General features: G+C 43.3%; 1 protein-coding gene across 5 annotated transcripts in view; it reads right to left on the reverse strand.

Annotated features, from left to right (window-relative positions):
* LOC143721223 (uncharacterized) overlaps positions 1–21,343 on the reverse strand; it is a 132,609-nt gene that overhangs the window by 73,439 nt on the left and 37,827 nt on the right. For 4 of the 5 annotated variants that reach the window (XM_077211503.1, XM_077211500.1, XM_077211499.1 and 1 more), the window contains exons 3-4: positions 17,669–17,845; positions 7,082–7,141 (exon numbers count right to left, since the gene is read on the reverse strand). In XM_077211503.1, coding sequence (XP_077067618.1) covers positions 7,082–7,141; positions 17,669–17,845 — 237 coding nt within the window. The remainder of the gene's footprint in view (positions 1–7,081; positions 7,142–17,668; positions 17,846–21,343) is intronic. The other variant, XM_077211504.1, reaches the window with a different exon arrangement.

The following is a 21,343-nucleotide window of genomic DNA, read 5'->3' on the forward strand; positions in this document are numbered from 1 at the left end:
ACCCTTGTGCGAACTGCAGGCCTCAGCCTCAAGGTGACACGAAGGAAGCGAGACATAAGCGGGTGTTTCCCGAGGGAACCTCCACTTGAAGGGGTGTGGTAAGCAGCTAAGGCCGCCACATACACCTTCAGTGTGGAGTGGGATAACCCTGTGGAGAGACGGTCCTGCAGGAAATCCAGGACTGTACCAACTGGGCAGTTAACTGGGTCCTGCTGGCGCTCTCCACACCAAGAGGTGAAAAGTTTCCACCTCGCGGCATATAACTTCCTCGTGGAGGGAGCTCTGGATCGGAGGATGGTCTCAACGACCTCAGCCGAGAGACCAGAATCTATGAGCTGGGCCCCCTCAGAGGCCAAGCCCACAGCCTCCATAGCTCTAGACGGGGGTGAAGGATCGACCCACTCGCCTGAGAGAGCAGATCTCTCCTGATCGGTATCTCTAGGGGAGAGCCGTTGAGGAGAGACACTAGGTCCGCAAACCATACCCGGCCGACCAGAACGGGGCTATTAGCAGGAGACTGAGCCCGTCCCGGCGAACCCTCTCCAGAACTCCTGGGAGCAGAGCGATCGGGGGAAAAGCGTACAAGCGTGACCTCGGCCACGGATGTACCATCGCATCCAACCCCAGCGGGGCTGGATGGCTGAGAGAGAACCACAGCGGGCAGTGTGATGTTTCTCGAGAAGCAAATAGGTCTACCTCGGCAAGACCGAAATGTTTCCATAGGAGTTCCACCACCTCGGGGTGAAGACTCCATTCCCCGGGCCTCGGCCCCTGTCTTAACAGGATGTCTGCCCCCTGATTTAAATACCCCGGGAGATAAAAGCTCTCAGAGAAAGAATTTTCCCCTGGGACCATAGAAGGATCTGACGTGCCAGTTTGTAAAGCGGGCGAGAATGCAAACCCCCCTGATGGTTGATATAAGAAACCACCGATGTGTTGTCTGTCTGGACAAGAACATGGTGGCCCCTTAGGTCTGGGAGGAAGTGTTTCAGAGCCTGAAACACCGCCAACATCTCTAGGCAGTTTAAGTGCCACAGACGATGATGGTCCTCCCACAGACCCTGAGCCCACCCGTGAGAGAGGCATCTGTCATTAGCATAACGCGACGACAAGGAGCTCCTAACACAGGGCCTTGGGACAGAAACCAAGGATCTTTCCACATGATCAGGGCGTGATGACACCGTCGCAAACTCACGATCATGCGAAGCGGATTTCCCCTCGGGGAGAATCCCTTGGTCCTGAGCCACCACTGTAACAGTCTCATGTGCAAGAGGCCAAGAGGTATCACGTTGGACGCAGCTGCCATGAGACCTAGCAGTCTCTGGAACTGTTTTACAGTGGATGACTGGCCTAGCTTGACCTGATCTACTGCAGCGAGAATCAAAGCAATACGAGCAGGTGACAATCGAGCCTGCATCGTCGTTGAATCCCACACTACACCTAGAAAAGTGGTTCTCTGTAATGGAGAAAGAACACTCTTTTTGGCGTTGAGCCTCAGCCCCAGTCACTTGATATGAGCAAGAACGACATCTCGGTGCCGAACCGCCTGTTGTTCCGATTGAGCTAGAATCAAGCAATCGTCCATATAGTACAGAAAGCGGATGCCCTGTAACCTCAGCGGGGCTATAGCAGCATCCGTACACTTCGTGAATGTTCGGGGTGACAGTGCTAGGCCGAACGGAAGAACCCGATATTGGTACGCTTCGCCCCTGAAAGCGAACCTCAGGAACTTCCTGTGTTGAGGGAGGATAGATACATGGAAGTAAACGTCCTTTAGATCTATCATGACAAACCAGTCCTCGGATCTGATTTGAACATCCCCAGTGACAGACACAGCGCCCTGTAACGTACTGGCAGGGAACAGCTGGTCTGGGCACTCCACAACCCTCCTCGGAGGGGGCGAGCGTCCCTCGGGAAATCGCTCGCCGAGTCTCTCTACGCCCTGTGAAGGCAGGGTTAGTAGAGCAGACCACTGAGGGCATCGGAAAAGACAGGGCACCGTGTTCTTGTGCAGTGAACTCAGGTCTTTCACGATAGGGACCACCCTCAGAGAACCCTGACGTTCAGCACGTCAGGATTTTTTTTTTTTTCGATGAAGTAGTATCCTAACTCCCTGCTGGGTGGGGGACCCATTCCGCCAGGAACTCTACTAAGGGAACCAGCCTCTCGAGGCTGGCCTCCGGATGAACATCCCGAGTGACAGACACAGCGCCCTGTAACATACTGGCAGGAAACAGCTGGTCTGAGCACTCCACAACCCTCCTTGGAGGGGGCGAGCGTCCCTCGGGAAATCGCTCGCCGAGTCTCTCTACGCCCTGTATAGGCAGGGTTAGTAGAACAGACCCCTGAGGGCATCGAGAAAGACAGGGCACCGTGTTTTTGTGCGGTGAACTCAAGTTTTTCCCGATGGGGACCACCCTCAGAGTCCTGACGTTCAGCCCATCAGGACTTTTTCGACGCGGCCTTTCTGGCGACAATGACTGTCCTCAGATCAGTCCTGCCCCGAGAAGGCCGCGCCGGAGAGCACCCCGCCTCGTCCCTCCAGTTTCTCTGCAGGGGGGCACGAGACGTGACACTCCGCTTCTGCTGTGCTCTTTTTGAAGACGAACTCGACGAAAGACTTTGCTCTGGTTGAACATTCTGCGTGACAGACACAGTGCCCTGTAACGGCGCACCGGCAGGGAACGACTGGTCTGAACACACTAGAACCCTCCTTAGAGGCGGCGAGCGTCCCTCGGGAAAGCACTCGCCAGACCCTTCTACGCCCTGTTTCGGCAGGGTTAGTAGGACGGGCCCCTGAGGGCGCCGGGAGAGACAGGGCACCCTTAAGGGAGGTGAACGCAAGTCTCTCTCGGCGGGGACCCCCCTCAGATTTCCTTTGAGCAGGTCGGCCTGAAAAGCCTGCATAAAAGTCATTGTATGCAAACATGCAGCCGCCTGCCGAGCCACCGAGTAAGCCTTCCCCACCAGCACAGAGGTATATATATTTATTTATTTATTTATTTATTTTTTGGTGGAAGAGCCGGTGCTTTAAGTGAAGACGATGAAGCAGGAGAGAGATAGCTCGCAAGCGTCTCCTCCGCCTACAGTATCGTCACATAACCAGCAGATTTAGCACCAACAATGTTACCATAAGCATTGGACTGATTTGTGTAAATTCTGCTTGAAACCGGTCTAACCCAGGTCTTTGAAACCTCAGCATGAAGATCTGGGAAGAACGCTAAGCACCGGCTAGAAGGTTGAGGTCGTGCAGACAGAAATCTATCATCTAGATTGCTTTTAATTCTAGAAACCTGTCTATCAGCTGGCCACTCGATACTGTTATTTTTTTTATTTTTATTTTTTAGCTTTTCAACAGCCCGAGATAATACATCCATCAAACCTTCTTCATTTGCAGTATAATGTGATAAACTAGTTTTCTCTGATAATAAACTTTCGACATCCAGCTCCTCAGAACTGGAAAATCTCAATTCAACATCATCATGTGCCTCCACCCGGGCAGAAGTAACCGCCGCAGCGCGTGCTTCCAGAGCCGGGTGAGAGGCACTAGATCTCGTCGGAGATAGCTGAGATAGGGCGGAGCCCGTCTCAACGTCGCCAGCGAGATCAATCTGCGAGCCCCAAGACAAGCGCCGCCGCTCTGCCTCAACAGAAGCGGGACCCGAGCCTCGGGGAGCTCGCAGCAAATCACTCTCCTCGAAGAGCGATCGCCGCGAGCGCAGAGTTCTCAAGGGAAAACGCTCGCAATGCTGACAATCGACTCCCTCGAGAGCCGACTGGGCATTGCTGCACTCCCAAACAAGCCACACTTAGCTCGTGTGAATCCCCACCCGTGATGTGCCGAGTACAGGGGGGAACACACTTCTTATACTGCTCGCTCATATTGGTTTTTTTATATAAAATATATATAGTGAAAAATCCTGACAAAACAGACAAACACAATCGACAGATTCAGACACACACAGAGCTGCTGAAGTAACTAAAAGCTGGCGTGTTGTGTACTCAGGGGATATTTATAGCTTCCTGGTCGATGACGTCACTCGCCGTACGCTCATTCTCTCCATTGACTGATTTCATTCATGCTTCAGACGCGTCACGCTGAGGGCGTTCCCACTGCGATTTCACGCAGCGGTAGTCCCTGAAGGGGAACAAACTACAGCTGGTCCAAAACAAAACAGCTAGAGTTCTTACCAGAACCAGGAAGTATGACCATATTAGCCCGGTTCTGTCAACACTGCATTGGCTCCATATTAAGCATCGTATACATTTTAAAATATTGCTGATTACTTACAAAGCACTAAATTGTTTAGCTCCCCAGTACGTGAGCGAGCTCAACGCATTATAGTCCTTCACGTCTATTGCGATCTCAAAATTCCGGCCAGTAGATTATACCTAGAATATCAAAATTGACTGCTGGCGGTAGATCCTTTTCCTACTTAGCACCAAAACTTTGGAACAATCTTTCTAACATTGTCCGGGAAGCAGACACAGTCTGTCAGTTCAAATCTAGACTAAAAACACATCTCTTTGGCCTAGCATACACATAACACATTATAGACTTCTATAATTCAATGTTAGGCTGCATAGTTTAGATCAGTCGGAACCGGGAACACATCCCATAAATCCTGATGTACTTGGTACATCATAAGGAGGATGGCGTCTACGCTAATATTAGTCTCTCTGTTTATCCCGAGGCAGTCCGCCGGATCCAGGCCATATCCAGATCTGGTGAAGGACCAGCGCCTAGACACAACGACAATGCAGTCCTGAAGTGTCAACTAGTCTCTCCCCTGTGAAGACCTCCTTCCCTTCCCTTTACCTCTGTACAGATAAAACGTTGTTGGGATGATTCCGGTTCGCGTGGCTACGCAGACGCGACAAAAATTCTGTATTATAAATTTGTAAGCCAGACGCCTGCGCACATATGTATTCAAACGTGCATACCAATCAACTGAACACGTGATGTGCATGTGCGCTGTCTGCGTTTTCACGGGTTTGCGTTTTTGAGGTTTGCGCAGAGATAACAGATAATCGTTTGCACCTTCGAACCTATTTCAGGGAGTGCGTTCTCGAGACACCAGGCAATGTTTTATGTGGATGGGCGGCCAGAGCGCGTTAAGGGTTTTTCTGTTTGTAACAAGGTTAGATGTTGTGGGAAGAAGGAGGCGGGAACCGGCGAACATACCAACAACTTAATAATAATATAAACAAATACAAAATGAAAGTAAAAGGCAGTAGCCCCCAAGGACGACTGCTGTCACATAATCGAAACAAAAGAAAGGTTCAGGCCTGTTCCTCTCTCGATCTCCACTGTCGTTGCTTCTCCTTTTATGCTTCCGCTCCTCCATGAGAGATACGAGACCAGTTTGTTGCGCAGTTGGCACTAATCAGTAATCACGCCACCGGCTTCGTGCCGCTCTCTCACGGGCCTCGACCTTGTCCTGCTCGCCATATACCCCCATCGCCCCCTGCAGGCCGGGGGGTACCGACGAGACTGCGCTCTACTCTCTCACGGCCCTCGGCCTCGTCCTGCTCGCCTCACTGTTAGAACGGTGTAGTGTTAGCGGCCCCTAAGTTAATAACTAATGATCTTCAGAACGGAAATTAATCAATCAAAACTAACTTTTGCTAGACAATAACTTTATTCTATAGCTGTGGTAAAGCCTTAACAATCTGTTACGGTCATTTCTATTATAACTGTAAAGCTGCTTTGAAACAATCCATACTGTTAAAAGCGCTTTATAAATGAAGGTGACTTGACTTGACTAGAAGTATGGTGGCTTCCAAAGCCTTGTTGTCAGGGATATCCCTAAAAATGTGTTGTGCTGTGGGCTGGTTTGCACACATTTGTGAGGTTCTACGACCTAGACTCGAGACCTTGACTTGAACACCAGGTCCCAGGTCCTCATGTCCTAGGTTGTGCTCGCCAGAATTTTTGAATGTGTAAACACATAATAGCATCACAAATGTGGAAATAACAGTACAGCAATCAATAATATCATGTCTGACATTTCTGTAAGATTGTCATACTCACTAACATTAACATAAAAATTAACTAACATTAACATAAAACACTATCTTTCTGAAGTGCTGTAAAAACACAACGGAAATTAGCTATATGGGAAATTTAAGGGTTTCTCTGTTGGCCGTGTTGTGTTGTCTCTCGCTGAGTGTGTATTAATGAGCTTTTCCCTTCATCAATGACACTCAGGGTCGTGCCGCTGACGGCAAAGTTCACAGCCCTGTTTACAGCTCAGGTGAGAGATGCTCGGGGAAGAGGTGTCACCTCTACGATAATTAAAAAACCCAAGCATTCACTGAGGGGGCTGTCCTTCAAACGCCTGCATGCGGTTCTGGGAGAAGACTGTTTCTATACTCTGCCAGGAAATGATTTGAGAAATGTGCAAAATTGCCTGAAATAGAACTCAATCCTCTCCTCCAAACACTGTGTGGTATGGTTTATTGATTTATGATAATAGCAGTTCCTGCAGCGTTATATAAAATACAGCATGATGCAATACGTGTAACAACCACATTTGATGATTCTACATACATATACTCTTTGTCATTTGTATTTTACTGTTGGATAAAAGTGTCTACTAAATAATTAATATTTATGGAGCTGTCTAAATAAATAAATAAACATTTATGGTCATGGCGGACTAGATCTGCTACACTGCTCCTGCTTTTGTTGGACTTGCTACTGCTAATAGATACACAGACAGGCTAAGGTGAGCATTTAAGATTTGCTACTGCTGAATAAATAGACATAAAAGTATCCAATAGCAGATCTATACAGATGGATCTGATGGACAGTTTCAGAATAGCAATGACCAGCTTACAACGGACACTGAACCGACTATTCAAATTTTGAGAAAATAACCTCATTGGCTGTAGAATTAGCAGAAGCCAATCAGCTTGTGTCATGTGGTATTAGTGTGATTGTTTGCAAATTGCATGCAAAGGACCTATCAACCTGTACCATCTAGAGTTTATGACTGAACTAGATGTACATTTTATATATATTACATTATTTTATTTTAATTAATTTGTTTTTTAAAGATGGAAGAGATTGACAGACCATAACTGAAGATGCTGTGATACTCCTAGTGTCTTCCTCAGGTCCACCCTGTTCTTCACTCTGAACAACACATAAAAACACAGTTAATTATATTAAGAAATTACAGTTAACTAAGAAAAACTATATTACTAAGAATCAATTTAATATCTTTAAATGGGCCAGACAATTTTTTTTCATTTGATTGTAATAATATAGATGTACAGTACTTTGTGCCATACAGTAATGTCCATTTAGTGCATCTAGTGAAAGTAAACTGTAAGAAATAACTCATTATGAAATATTCATGATTATGACATCAAAACCATGTGCTCATACGACCATCCACATTTACATTTTAAAGATACAGTGCCAAAAACAATCTGTTTGATTGTAAAGGTCAGGGTGGAAAATAGGCATGAAACATTAAATTGTTACTGTGTTTGGTAGAGGAACCTTGACTAACATTATAAGTGGACTTCAGGCTGAAAAATGGTAAATATAGTTCCATGCTTATACAACTTATATGATGCCACTCAAGTGCTCATCTCTCTGTCTCATTATGTGCTGCCTCCTTATGTTATGATGGACATTCAGATGCTACAGGAAATGTGTTAAATGGCAGATGAGCAGTCACAGGAGGATAGTGGAAACAAGGGATTTCACTCTCTCAAACACACAAATAAGTTTCTTTATTCAGTATTCAATATTATATTCAATATCACTATGACAAAGACTCAAACATTTATGTTTGTTAGTAAAATAACACTAATGCTATTGTACATACTCAATGTTAGAGATTTGAACAGTTAATAGTTTTTATTATTTTAATAGTTAATATATGACTAACCACATGTCTTCTGTTTACAACATCAGCACAATAAGTGCTTTGTTTCAAACATTTTAGTATGAATGTAAGTACATAGTTAAAGAGACACCTAATATAAAGTGTTTTTTATTTATACATTTCACATCTATCCATACCTCCATTTCCTATAGGATGTAAGAGAATTAGATCAACAGATTAATAATAAAAACTCTCAATAAATAATGTGCATATACCCATGAACAAAATGGCCATACTTTAGCACAAAGTCTTTCTCTCTTTTTCCACACAAACAAACAGTCTATCTCTCTTTCTCCTGTCAAACAGCAGTGAAATGTGGGGTTCTGACAGCTAGAAAGGCCTGCAGTTTCACACCGCTGTACTGTCAGGCAGAAGAGTCCTCGATGAATTTAAAACAGACTCCACTTCATTTGAGAAAAAAAAATGGTAAAAGTGAAAGCAATGTCTCTTTCAATATTCATAGTTTTTTTTTTTCTTTTAAATGTTTATCTTAATTTAGTTTGTATGAGGTGCACTTCTAAAAAGGATAGTTCTGTCATGACAACTCTGAGTGTTTGGTCTGGTGATGGATATGGCAATCTTGATATGTTTGTTCTGGCTGTTATTGCTGCTGCAGATCAAGTAAGGGACTTGATACTGCCCATACATACACGACACATTGCTGTGAGCAAGTAAGACGTGCTGCTGCTGTACAATATCATACATGAATTACCCGTAGCAGATCTGCACAGGTGGAGCTGGGGAAGGTGGAGAGTTTCTGAAAGTGCATTGAAACTGCTACAGCAAATGCTGACCAGTATTTAAAGGTTGAGCAGCGAGCTCACTGGCTACTGATCCAGCAGGAACCAATCAGCTGTGCCCTACTGAAAATGATGTGACTGCATGCAGATTGAGTTAAGGACCAATCAGACTGAGCCATCTACATTGTCATGACAGAACTTTGAATTTCTGACTCTGAGTTGGGCTCATCCCATCAGAATTTAATGTCATGAGAAAAAAATAGCTATTTTATGAAAATTGCAAGTCCACACAAGATCATTTGATGTAATTCATAAGAAAATGTATGATTTGTATAAATGAATTAAGCATGAAGCTTCATGCCCAACCCCATCCCTAAACCTGCTCCCCGTTGGGGTGAGAGCAGATCATATGAAAAATGCACAAACGGGGATGTACAAATTCATACGAAGATGCAACAAATCAAGTTTGTAAGAAATTGTTGAGAGAATGTATTAGATGAACCACATGCGAATTTACTGTAAAATGCCAATAAACACACTTGTGACCATACATACATTAATACACCTTGATACTACATTGCTTAGTAATCATAAACATACAGTGCATCCGGAAAGTATTCACAGCGCTTACATTTTTTCACATTTGTTATGTTACAGCCTTATTCCTAAATGGATTTTCCTCAAATTGCTACAAACAATGCTCCAAAATGACAACATGAAAGAAGTTTGTTTGAAATCTTTGAATAATATTTAGTTTGAATAATAATTACATGTAAACAAGTATTCACCGCCTTTGCCATGACACTCAAAATTGAGCTCAGGTGCGTCCTGTTTCCACAGGCAATCCTTTAGATGTTTCTACAACTTGATTGTAGTCAAACTGTGGTAAATTCAGTTTATTGGATGTCAGAGCACAAACCAAGCCATGAAGTACAAGGAATTGTCTGTAGACCTCCAATACACGATTGAATCGATGCATAGATCTGGGGAAGGGTACAGAAATTCTGCAGCATTGAAGGTCCCAATGAGCACAGCGGCCTCCATCATCCATAAATGGAAGAGGTTTGGATCCACCAGGACTCTTCCTAGAGTCGGCCGCCCGGCCAAACTGAGCGACCGGGGGAGAAGTCAGCGAGTCAGGGAGGAGACCAAGAACCCAATGGTCACTCTGACAGAGCTCCAGCGTTTCCCTGTTGAGAGAAGAGAGCCTGCCAGAAGAACAACCATCTCTGCAGCGCCGCAGCGATCAGGCCTGTATGGTAGAGGGGCCTGACGGAAGCCACTCCTCAGTGAAAGGCACATGACAGCCCGCCTGGTGTTTGCCAAAAGGCTCCTGAAGGACTCTCAGACCATGAGAAACAAAATCATCTGGTCTGATGAAACAAAGATTGAACTCTTTGGCCTTGTTGTGAACTTTTTCTTCTCAAGTGTAGAAAAGATAGAGTTGCAGACCAGGAGATTGTTGAGGTATAAGTTCTTTATTGTTCGCTGTAGTCATTTCAATCAAGTCTAACTTCTTGAGTCAAACATTGTAATATATATACATTATAAGAGGTAGGGATTACATTGTGATGGTGGAAACTTGTATACCAGTTTAGTAACCTGTATTAAAAGATAGAGGGAAAAACTTATTCAAACCCTGAGACTCCAGAACAGTAGTGACAGGACTCTCTCTTGCTAAGACAAAAGCTTAGCGAGAGTCTCCAAGAGTTTCATTAACATGTTTCATTTAACTTACAATAGAAAGAAAACCCGTCTGACAGCTGTATATAGAGACACAGAATAAGACAGGAGTTTCGTGCTCCACAGCTTAATGCTAAATTCAAGTTACAGAACTTTCTCAGTTTATATATGAAACTAAATTAAACATTTGACAAAGTTGTATTCCTTCAGCCTGAATGGCAAGCGTCATGTCTGGAGGAATCCAGGGACCGCTCATCACCTGGCCAATCCCACCCCTACAGTGAAGCATGGTGGTGGCAGCATCACGCTGTGGGGATGTTCAGGATTATTCAGGATTGAGGGAAAGATTAATGCAGCAATGTACAGAAACATCCTTGATGAAAACCTGCTCCAGAGCGCTCTGGGCCTCAGACTGGGGCGACGGTTCATCTTCCAACTGGACAACGACACAGCCAAGATAACAAAGGAGTGGCTACGAGAAACCTCTGTGAATGTCCTTAAGTGGCCCAGCCAGAGCCCAGACTTCAACCCGATTGGACATCTCTGGAGAGATTTGAAAATGGCTGTGCACTGACACTCCCCATCCAACCTAATGGAGCGATTGAGAGGTCCTGCAAAGAAGAATGGGAGAAACTGCCCAAAAATAGGTGTGCCAAGCTTGTAGCGTCAAACTCAAAAACACTTGAGGCTGTAATTGGTGGCAAAGGTGCTTCTACAAAGTATTGAGCAAAGGCTGTGAATATATATGTACATGTGGTGATTTTTTAAAATAAATTTGCAAAGATCAATCAAAAGTATTTCATGTTGTCATTTTGGAGCATTGTTTGTAGAATTTTGAGGAAAATAATGAATTTAATCCATTTTGGAATAAGGCTGTAACATAACAAAAAAAAGTGGAAAAAGTGAAGCGCTATGAATACTTTCCGGAACGTACTGTAAACTCAGCTTTAACGGAAAACATGAGACAGTTTTCATTTTGACGATAGAAAATCCATTTCGCAGCATTTATTAGAATGGTCAAAACAGGCAGGGTCAAACAGTAGCAAACAGAACAAAGAAGGCAAGGCTGAGACAAACCAGGTAGACAGGCAAAGGGTCGAGGAATGATGGCCGGGGCAGATCAAGACTTCGCAGAGAAGTGGTGTGTGAAGTGGCTTTTATGTGTGTGTAAATAAAGTGCAGGTGTGTGTGCAATCAGTGCAGTGAAGGTGTATGGTGTTTGGTGTAATCAGTCCAGGGAGGTGTATGATGGGAAATGTAGTCCAAGTAAACCCAGGAAGTGCGTGGCTAATCGTGACAGTATCTGTGTAGACTATGTTTTAGGCAGGCCTAAGAGTGCAGTGTCAATGTCAACACACAAAATATAAAACTGGTACTTATTTTGGCTTTTGAACTGTATACACATATAATACAAGGTGGCTTACCTTGTACAGTGTTTCTATAGCATATGATTAATATGTCTTCAGGCATGAACAAAAAGAAAAGTAATTCCATGATTAAAAGCCCAAAGCTAAACATGGGAATAGTACATTTTTATTCATAATCTATGAGATTTAGCGGGCCATTTACATATCTAAATGATTTACATATGGTACAGAGACCCTCTAGTCATAAATAATTTAATATCACAACATTTCCTGAAGGATTAGCTCATCAGGGCCACATTAAACTTTAATTACTCTGTTAAAATCACACTTATGATTCAATAACTTGCTCGGAAAACTAAATGTACTTCAACAGATTACTGAGATGGAAATAATAGCAGTGGACAAATACAGACAGAGGAATGGGGGAGGGAGAAAGATGGGAGGATGGATAGAAGGGAAGCCAATAAAGGGATATGAATGTGTGTGTGTGTGTGTGTGTGTGTGTGTGTGTGTGTGTGTGTGTGTGTGTGTGTGTGTGTGTGTGTGTGTGTGTGTGTGTGTGTGTGTGTGTGTGTGTGTGTGTGTGTGTGTGTGTGTGTAGTGCTAACTTTGCATGAGATGAGATATATCCAGCTGCAGACCCGCAGCACCACCAGTTTCAGAACCCCAGCGCCAGAACCGGAAGTGAGGGAGGGGCGGAATTATTTACAATGACACAAGCATGGTTATTTTTGCAAGTATTTAAAAATATTAAAAATTGTTGCACCTTTTAAATAATATTTAGGGTATGTTTTTATTACACAGTGAGTCACTGCTCGTTGTATGAACTATAACTGGTATGTGACAAATAAAGAGCAAGACAGTGCTCGTGTTGTTTGAAGACGTAAGAGTGCGCGCGCGCGGCCGGGGCTCTCTCTCTCTCTGCTCGTTAAGCGCCCTGTCATGCGCAGCAGTCATTCTATTCCGCCAAAAAGCGGACGATCTGACGGGTTTTAGAAGATTTAATACAACCTGAAACTAAAAAACAGACCCGACCTCTATTTGAGACCGGACTTATATTTACCCAGACCTGCAGCCACACCAGGCTTGTAAAGAGACAATCGTCTATTTGGGACTCGGCTATTATTTGAAGTACGGTACATTTTTATGGTTTCTTTTAAAACAATGCCGGATTTTCTCTCTCTTTTTAGATTTTTGACATTATTTTACATAAAGAAAAATGCATGCTGCACATGTTCTTGTGAAATAAAGTATATTTTATATAAAATGACCATAAGTTTCAAGCTTTATTTTCACGATCAGGAAGTAACTCTCATAATACAATAAAACGGATAACTATATAGAATTATATTACACAAAATCAATGTTTTAAATGCTTATTGTACTATACCTTAATGTATCATTATAATAAGTATAAAGTATGACATTTCGTGTGTAATAATGACGTTTCGTGTCTAAGCAAATTACGCTCCAAAACGTTAGGTGGCGTTACTCGGTTTAGAACGTAAGCTCCGCCCCTCACTTCGGGTCCTGGCGCTGGTGTTAGAACGTAAGCTCCGCCCCTTACTTCCGGTTCTGGCGCTGGGGTTCTGAAACTGGTGGTACTGCGGGTCTGCAGCTGGATACTATTGGATGAGATGGCCATGTCACTGATTCACTGTGTGAATGCAGAACGTTTTCTGTGATGGGAACATTTAGGGGATAGAATATACAGCTGGTACAGTATTACAATCATTATTCCAATGGAATGTCCCCATTTAACGAGAAAACCCAACGATTTCTCAAGTATTACCAAATCCTTCAGAACAAGGAATTACTAATTATGCTAAAGTTTTATTACAGTATGTTGAAGTGAAAAGCATGATAACTCCCTAGTAATGACTCAAGTCATTGTTAGCGTTTGAGGTTTTCATAAGGTTTTGGATAGTAAAGACTCAAGTGTTACTACATCCTTCTAAAGGAATTACTGGGCATTTGGAACAGTGTCCTAAAGTGAAGATCATGGTAACCCACTTGTAATGAGTGTTATAAAATCCGTCAGAAGCAATTACTATACAAAACCTTACAAAAACCTCAAAAGTTAAGTCATTGACTAAAAGTCATTCTCTTCATATGCTATTGAAGTTAGAAACATGTGTAGCAATGCCGTATGTAACTTTAGAGACGGATCCTAAATGTGCGAATATCGAATATTGTAAAGCAAAATAAAATGGACCGAAAATTGCCTGTCGAAAATTATAGGTTGTATTTTTTTAAACAGAATGAATATTTTGGAAGTGAAATCTGAAAGGTGAATATGGATTATTGATTTTTTTTATTAATGAAAATGTGTGTGAAATGTTTTGAATTGAAATATTAACAGCTTAAATATACAACCATGTTAAATTTCAGCCCATAAAAATGCAAGCAGGGTTAATGCAATGCATATTTTTTTCAAGTAGTGCAATTCAACAAGCTTTTTTGTTTCAAAAACATTTGTCATTATTTTACTTCCAAGAGGTTCTACTGAAAAAGACTTATTGGAATAAACCATATCTATTTAGAAAATTAAATACATCAGCGTCACGTGAAAACAAAATAACATCCCCAAAGCATCTGAAAGCGATAATCAGGTCCCCAAAATGCAATGTGATTCATCTTATACTAATTAAAAAGCTTGCACAGCAACATTAACATATTAATTGAGGTTCGAGCATAGGGCTGTTATGATGAGGAAATTCAAATGAGTCTTTCAAGAACAGAGTAGAAATTGCAGTAATAGAGGGGTGAAGATAACACACACACACACACACACACACACACACACACACACACACACACACACACACACACACACACACACACACACACTCCTCTTGTACAAATGGCCTTATCTCCAACAGAGGCTCATATGTGTGTGATCTGACATGCCACCCACTTCTATTATCAGACGGCATTTGGAAATGAAAAACCCATTTACTCCCATTTACATCCCGTCTGCCTGTGAGAGAAAGATCTCTTGCCCCACACTGTTCCCCGGCATTGTCAAAGTGAGAACGGCGTGCAAGGTCAGTGGAATTACACGAAAACCTCTCACTACACTTGTTCAAAGAGGCGAGCAACAACGGCTTCCTGGCTAGGCATTTAAGTAGGGCCATTTTCTCATTTGGTAATGTGTTATCTCTTACATATTATGTGTATTGAAGGTGGCATGGCAAAACACAGATGTTTTAGTTAAGAGAAATATACTTGGCTCTACGTGACACCAACAGTTTCATGGAGTTGCAGGTTTAGGCCATTGATCTGGAATGGTAAATAAAAACATAACTTCTTTCTACTAGAAGTGGCAGTGAGGTCAGGCTTTGATAAGCATGAAATCACAGGATAAAGGAAGAATATATGTTGTTTCAGCCTAGATTACAACCACGGCGGTCATAATATTGTCTTTCAGCAGGATGTTAGTGGGGATGTCATCGCGGATGTCATCGCATTACAAGATGTTTTCCTATGTAAAGCCTGCTATTGTTATGAGTTGCTGGTGGCTGTAATAATCGCACGGCACAGGAAATACAATAACAAAGTCTTCACTTGGAAAATACAAGAATCAAACACATTGAACAAAACCACTTACAACAAAAACGAGACTGAACAATGAACAGAGGAAACTGAGGGCTTAAATACACAGAACTAAATAAACAACAGGTGAACATAATCCGATCAGACGCCATAGAAATTAACTAGCAAACAGAATAAAGACGAAACCAAAATAACGAAACCACTACACTTTTTTCAATCTTTTAAGATAATGCAATTAGAAGACAAAAAAGATAATAAACAGATTGAACAATGTGATCTTAAAGAGAGAGACTATATAAAGTGTGATAAAATGTATAATAAAGTGCCGTTAATGAGTGCCATTAATCTACTTCATGATACTTCATGACGTGTGTGTGTGTACACTCATAGAAAACTGCTTCCGAAATCCATCCGTCATCGAATGCGGGCAGCCGAAGATTATATTGGGCTTAAGATTTACTGCAAAAATTATACCTCGGCCGCCTGCGCTCCATGACTGTAAAGTATACCCAGGCCTTTAGCCTCCGATGAAATCTCCCAAAACTCCCACAATGTGACTGCTCTTATGACTGGCATGCACTGAAAAACTAATATGACTGATGGATTTCGGAAACAGGTTTTTATGAGTGTACTAACACACACACCACACACTGTTCGCTTAAAAATTCACCGTCACAGAACGGGTCAACCTAGACGATCAAAGACTCAAGATTTTGCCCTACGACAATAAAACAATACCTTGCCAACTAACTGAAATAAAATAAAAATATTAAATAAAAACAATAATAAAAATGACAAAAGCAAAATTACTAAAATGTAAACTAAAATTAAAATGAAAACTAATAATGTAAAAATAAAAGCAAATACTTTAATAGTATTTAGTAATAAAATAAATCTATAAGTCTAAAAATTATGCTAAAATAATGCTATAGATTAAGCTACATGCTATCCAGAGAGCTGAACTTAACTTGAACCCAGAAGATTCCTTCAAGCTTGTCCCCTAATGAGTGTATATGACACCATAGAAGGCAACAAACAAACACACCATGCTTAAAGCTGTAACCGGCTGTGTGTCAACCCAGCACCATGGGATCAACCCAAATCTAAAACCGTGCTAAGATCTGACACAGGAGGGCAGGCCGGGCTGACCTCATCAGTAGGGTTACCATACTCACTGTACGGTTAAGACATTCACTGAGCCAGGGCAAGCAGGAGCCTCTAAGAGGATTACAAAAGACAAGCTGAGAAAACATGATGAGCCAAGGCCAGAGATGCGCTTGAGTATGTAATGATGAGCCTATGCTGTTTGATCAAATAAAACAGTGACACTGAAGAGAACTAGATTTTTTACATTTTCTGAAGAATATGTGCTTACCCATTAAAAACACCACCAGAATTTAAAATTTTGGGGGTGATTGCCACTTTGCCAGGGAGTTACGAGGGTGTTCTGGGAGTTTGCTAGGATGTTGCTAAGATTTGGGATTTTTGCGTTCCAGCATTTGTTTATAAACGATCAGTGCCTGTGTGTGAGAGACAGAGCTAGAGCGGGTGAATGGAGATGTATTTGGAGGTTATGTTTTGCTATTGGCCCTCAGCATATATATATATATATATATATATATATATATATATATATATATATATATATATATATATATATATATATATTTTTTTTTTTTTTTTTTTTATTATTATTATTTATTTTTTTATCAGCTTTCTTAAGTTCAAAATCACTTTCATTGTTGCTGCTTATTGTTTTGCATGCAGTAAAGCATAAAGTTTGGAGATACCTTATGGATTATTGTAATAAAAATAAGTTAATATCGCCAAATTGTCAAAAAGTATATTTTCATTTTCCATATCCACGAGTAAAGCTGATGGTGTTTCTGATCAAAAGAGATCACTCTAACTGCTAATGATAATCAGGATAGCGGGAGACACGAGCAACGGGAGTTAGATTAGTCAGAATCAGAAATCGATGCTATGGAAAAGGCCACAACGTCGTCAGTGAGAGAATATCAATGATCAAATGAATGTAGCCATATGAATAAGTGACAGAATAATACACTAGGCTGTTGTCGGTGCTGTGCAGAAACTTGTGAACGATGCTCTTACAGTTGTCTGTCACCGTTTAGTGATGTCATTGTATACAAACTTAAGTTGTATTGTCAGTGTTGGTCACACTTTTAATTGCTGTTTTTGATCTGCCAATTATTCATTAACAAATGAAGCATTGGTTGTTAGTGTGAAGCTATTTGGATAGTAGAGGTAATTGGTTTAAAATAAATAAAACAGTGTGTGTGTGTGTGTGTGTGTGTGTGTGTGTGTGTGTGTGTGTGTGTGTGTGTGTGTGTGTGTGTGTGTGTGTGTGTGTGTGTGTGTGTGTGTGTGTGTGTGTGTGTGTGTGTGTAGTGCTAACTTTGCATGAGATGGCCATGTCACTGATCAGAGAAAGGGTGTCACTCTTTAAGGACAGCCGGTCACTGCTGCTGAGTTCAGTGCCTTCACTGGGACTCGCATTGCGACTGGAATCGGTGTGCACCATGTCCTCATACTTCACAGAAAAATGTATGTCCTCGACCTGGTCTGATGAGACCTGAAATACACAAATACAATTCAAATAAACTATGTCACTAAATGGCCCGTTCACACTAAGAAAATAACAGAAATAGCTCTGAAAGTGATTCTGATGATATTGTTTCTCTATGACGCTACCATTATAGTTGTGGTGCAAGTCAGCATAAAATGAAAATTCACCAATTTTATAAAATTCATGTTATAAATCTTATCGGGAAGGATTCATCTATTTATATTTTTTATACCTGGTATATTTGAATATTTAATGGAATATTGCAGTGTTTATTATAAATGATTGGACATCTCTGATGATGCATGCATCACCACAATGATCCAATCAATCCCAATATACAAAATCAAGTACCAGCCTACATTTTTTTCTCATTCGAGAAACTGTTTCACTTGAAAATACATTACAATAGAGAAAAAAGATGATTGCAATTTCCGTTTCATGACAACTTTAATCAAAATGTCATGACTCGATGTTCCTCTTTTCTATGGTAAAGTATGCAGGACGTCTCCAATCATGTAGTGTGCTTAAACCCCGCCTCTCCACAATCGACTGCAAGCACGCATTCATTTTTGAGTGCAAAGCTCACATCTCAAAACCAAAAAGCGGTGGATATAACCAAGTCCCCGCCCTACATTTCTTTTCTTTTTTGATAATCTGTAACACTCTGTTTACGTCTCAATATAGAAGAAAAGATCTGTCTCTGCTTCTCATCGTGAAAAGTCTAAAAGAGCAACATGTATTGATGACTTATCCATTAAAATGCTCTCTAGAATGAGAACAACCTTTCCTCTCATTTTATTCAAACCACCTCTCACTGATTAGCAAGCAGTAACGTCTCAGGTTACGACTGTAACCATAGTTCCCTGAGAAAGGGAACTCGCGATGCGTCAACGACGCTTTGGGAACGCTCCCAGCGTGAATGCGTCTGAAGCATCTATGTCAACTAGTCCAATGGAAGGAATGAATGTCACGGGCGGGTGACGTCATGACCAGGAAGTGATAAAAGAGCATCCGGTGCAAACCGGCATTAGCTTCAAAAATTGCCGAAGCAAGCCGATCACAGGGATGCAGGAAGTATGGCAGGGTGACGCATCGTCTCGTTCCCTTTCTCAGGGAACTATGGTTACAGTCGTAACCTGAGACGTTCCCTTTCGAGGGAACTCGCGATGCGTCAACGACGCTTTGGGAACGAGAATACCCAAAACGCCAGACTTTCAAATGCCTGAGTGTCAGCCTGTTGTCACACTGCACCAAGCACCTGGGATCCTGGGGCAGCATCCAGGTCCAAGCTGTAAAACCTCATGAATGTGAGCGGTGAGGACCAGCCCGCCGCATCACAAACGTCTTGGAGAGAACTCCAGATAATACGCTTAGAAGCCATACTCCTAGTGGAATGAGCCCTGACCACCAAATGGTTGGCCAGAAGACTCACAAGCAAGAAGAATAGTCTCGACTATCTATATGCTCAATAGGTTGGATTTTCTCGACAGAGAAGTCCGATGAACATAAGTGTCCAGTGCTCGCACTGGCACAAGAGGTTCAGCTTTTCCTGGTCCGAAAAATGGGGGAGGACAAGAAACCTGCAGCACAATAGGCCTCGGAATAATGGTAGGCACCTTTGGAACATATCCATGTTTCGGGTAAGATTGCCTTGGCCATCCCGGTGCACTCAAGGCAGGTGGGGACCGAAAGGGCCTGAAGGTCTGACTCTTATAGGGACGAAATAGCTAGCAGAAAATAGTCTTAAAAGAAAGGAACTTCTCTGAGACCAAATCTAAGGGCTCGAAGGGAGCCCCAGATAGGCCTTCTAGAACTATTGCAAGGTCCCAAGCCAGCACCTTAGTGCAAGTTGCATGCCTCAGCCTCAAAGTGCCACGAAGGAAACGAGTGATCAGGGGGTCTCGACCCAAAAATGTACTACCCACCAGGGCGTGGAAAGCCGCAATGGCCGCCACACATATTATACCTTAAGCGTGGAAGGACATAGACCTGATACAAAGCGTTCTTGCAGAAACTCGAATACTGTGTTTACTGAACAGTTAACCGGATCCCACTGACGCTGGTAACACCATAGAAGTGAAAAACTCTCGAAATAGTGAATATAGTTTCCTCGTAGCGGGAGCTCTGGAGCTTAGAATGGTCTAAACAACCTCGGTTGAGAGACCACTCTCTATGAGTTGGGCCCCCTCAGAGGCCAAACCCACAGTTCCCAAATCCCCTGCCGGGGGTGCAATATTGCATCCCCTGCCTGAGACAGAAGGTCTCTCCTGATCGGGACCTCCAAGGGAGGTCCGTCGAGGAGAAAAATTAGGTCCGCAAACCAAATTCAGCTCGGCCAGGGTGGTGCTACTAAATAGGCTTATTCCATCCTGGCGGATTCACTCCAGAACTCCTGGGAGCAGAGCAACGGAGGGAAATGCGTACAGACGTAGCCTCGGCCACGTCTGCACCATAGCATCCAGCCCCGAGGGGACTGGTTGAGTGAGGGATAACCAGAGTGGACAGTGCGTCGTATGCTGAGACGAGAACAAATCCACTTCTGCCTGGCCGTAAAACTCCCATATTTGCTCCACCGCCTCGGGGTGGAGTCCCCTGGCCTCAGCCCCTGCCTCGACAGGGTGTCTGCTCCAATATTCTGGCCCCCCCCGGAATATACACTGCCCTCAGACAGCGTAATTTCTTGAGGGACCAAAATAAGAGGCCACCAACGTGTTGTCTGTGGGTCAAGAACCAGAGTTTCCTCAATATAACCAAGGCGCGGGGATACTGCCGCGTGATCTTGATCGTAAGGAGTGGGTTTCCCCTCAGGGAGAACCCTCTGGTCCTGAGCCACCTCTGTAAAGGTCTCACGTACAGCAGGTCAAAGGGTATCACATTGGACGCTGCTGCCCTGAGGCCTAACAGTCACTGTTCCAGAACAACACATGATGGCCCCTCAGGTCTGGGAGGAGATGTCTCAACGCATTGAAGACGACCATCATCTCTAGGCAATTCATGTGCCAAGAGAGATGATGACTCCTCCACAAGCCCTGAGCTGAGCGGCCTTCCAATACCGCTCCCCAGCCGGTGAGGGAAGCATCTGTCGAGATCACAACTCGATGGCAAAGAGCTCCCAACACCGGACCCTGGGTTAAGAACCAGTGTTTCCTCCATATAACCAAGGTGCGGAGACACCGCCGCGTGATCTTGGTCATACGAAGTGGGTTTCCCCTCGGGGAGAACCCTCTGGTCCTGAGCCACCACTGTAAAGGTCTCATGTACAGCAGGCCAAAAGTTATCCCGTTGGACGCTGCTGTCACAAGACCCAACAGTCTCTCTAACTGTTTTACAGTGCGTGACTGGCCTAGCCTCAGCTCTTTTGTGGCTGTTAGGATAGCAGCTACACGAACGGGCGACAGAGTGGCCCGCATCGTCACTGAATCCCATACCACACCAAGGAAAGTGGTTCTCTGTACTGGAGAAAGCACACTCTTCTTGGCATTGAGCCTCAACCCCAACATCTGC

This window comes from Siphateles boraxobius, unplaced genomic scaffold, assembly GCF_051911475.1.
Source record: "Siphateles boraxobius isolate OS27281-9 unplaced genomic scaffold, OSU_SipBor_1 65, whole genome shotgun sequence".
In the NCBI taxonomy this organism is placed as follows: domain Eukaryota; kingdom Metazoa; phylum Chordata; class Actinopteri; order Cypriniformes; family Leuciscidae; genus Siphateles; species Siphateles boraxobius.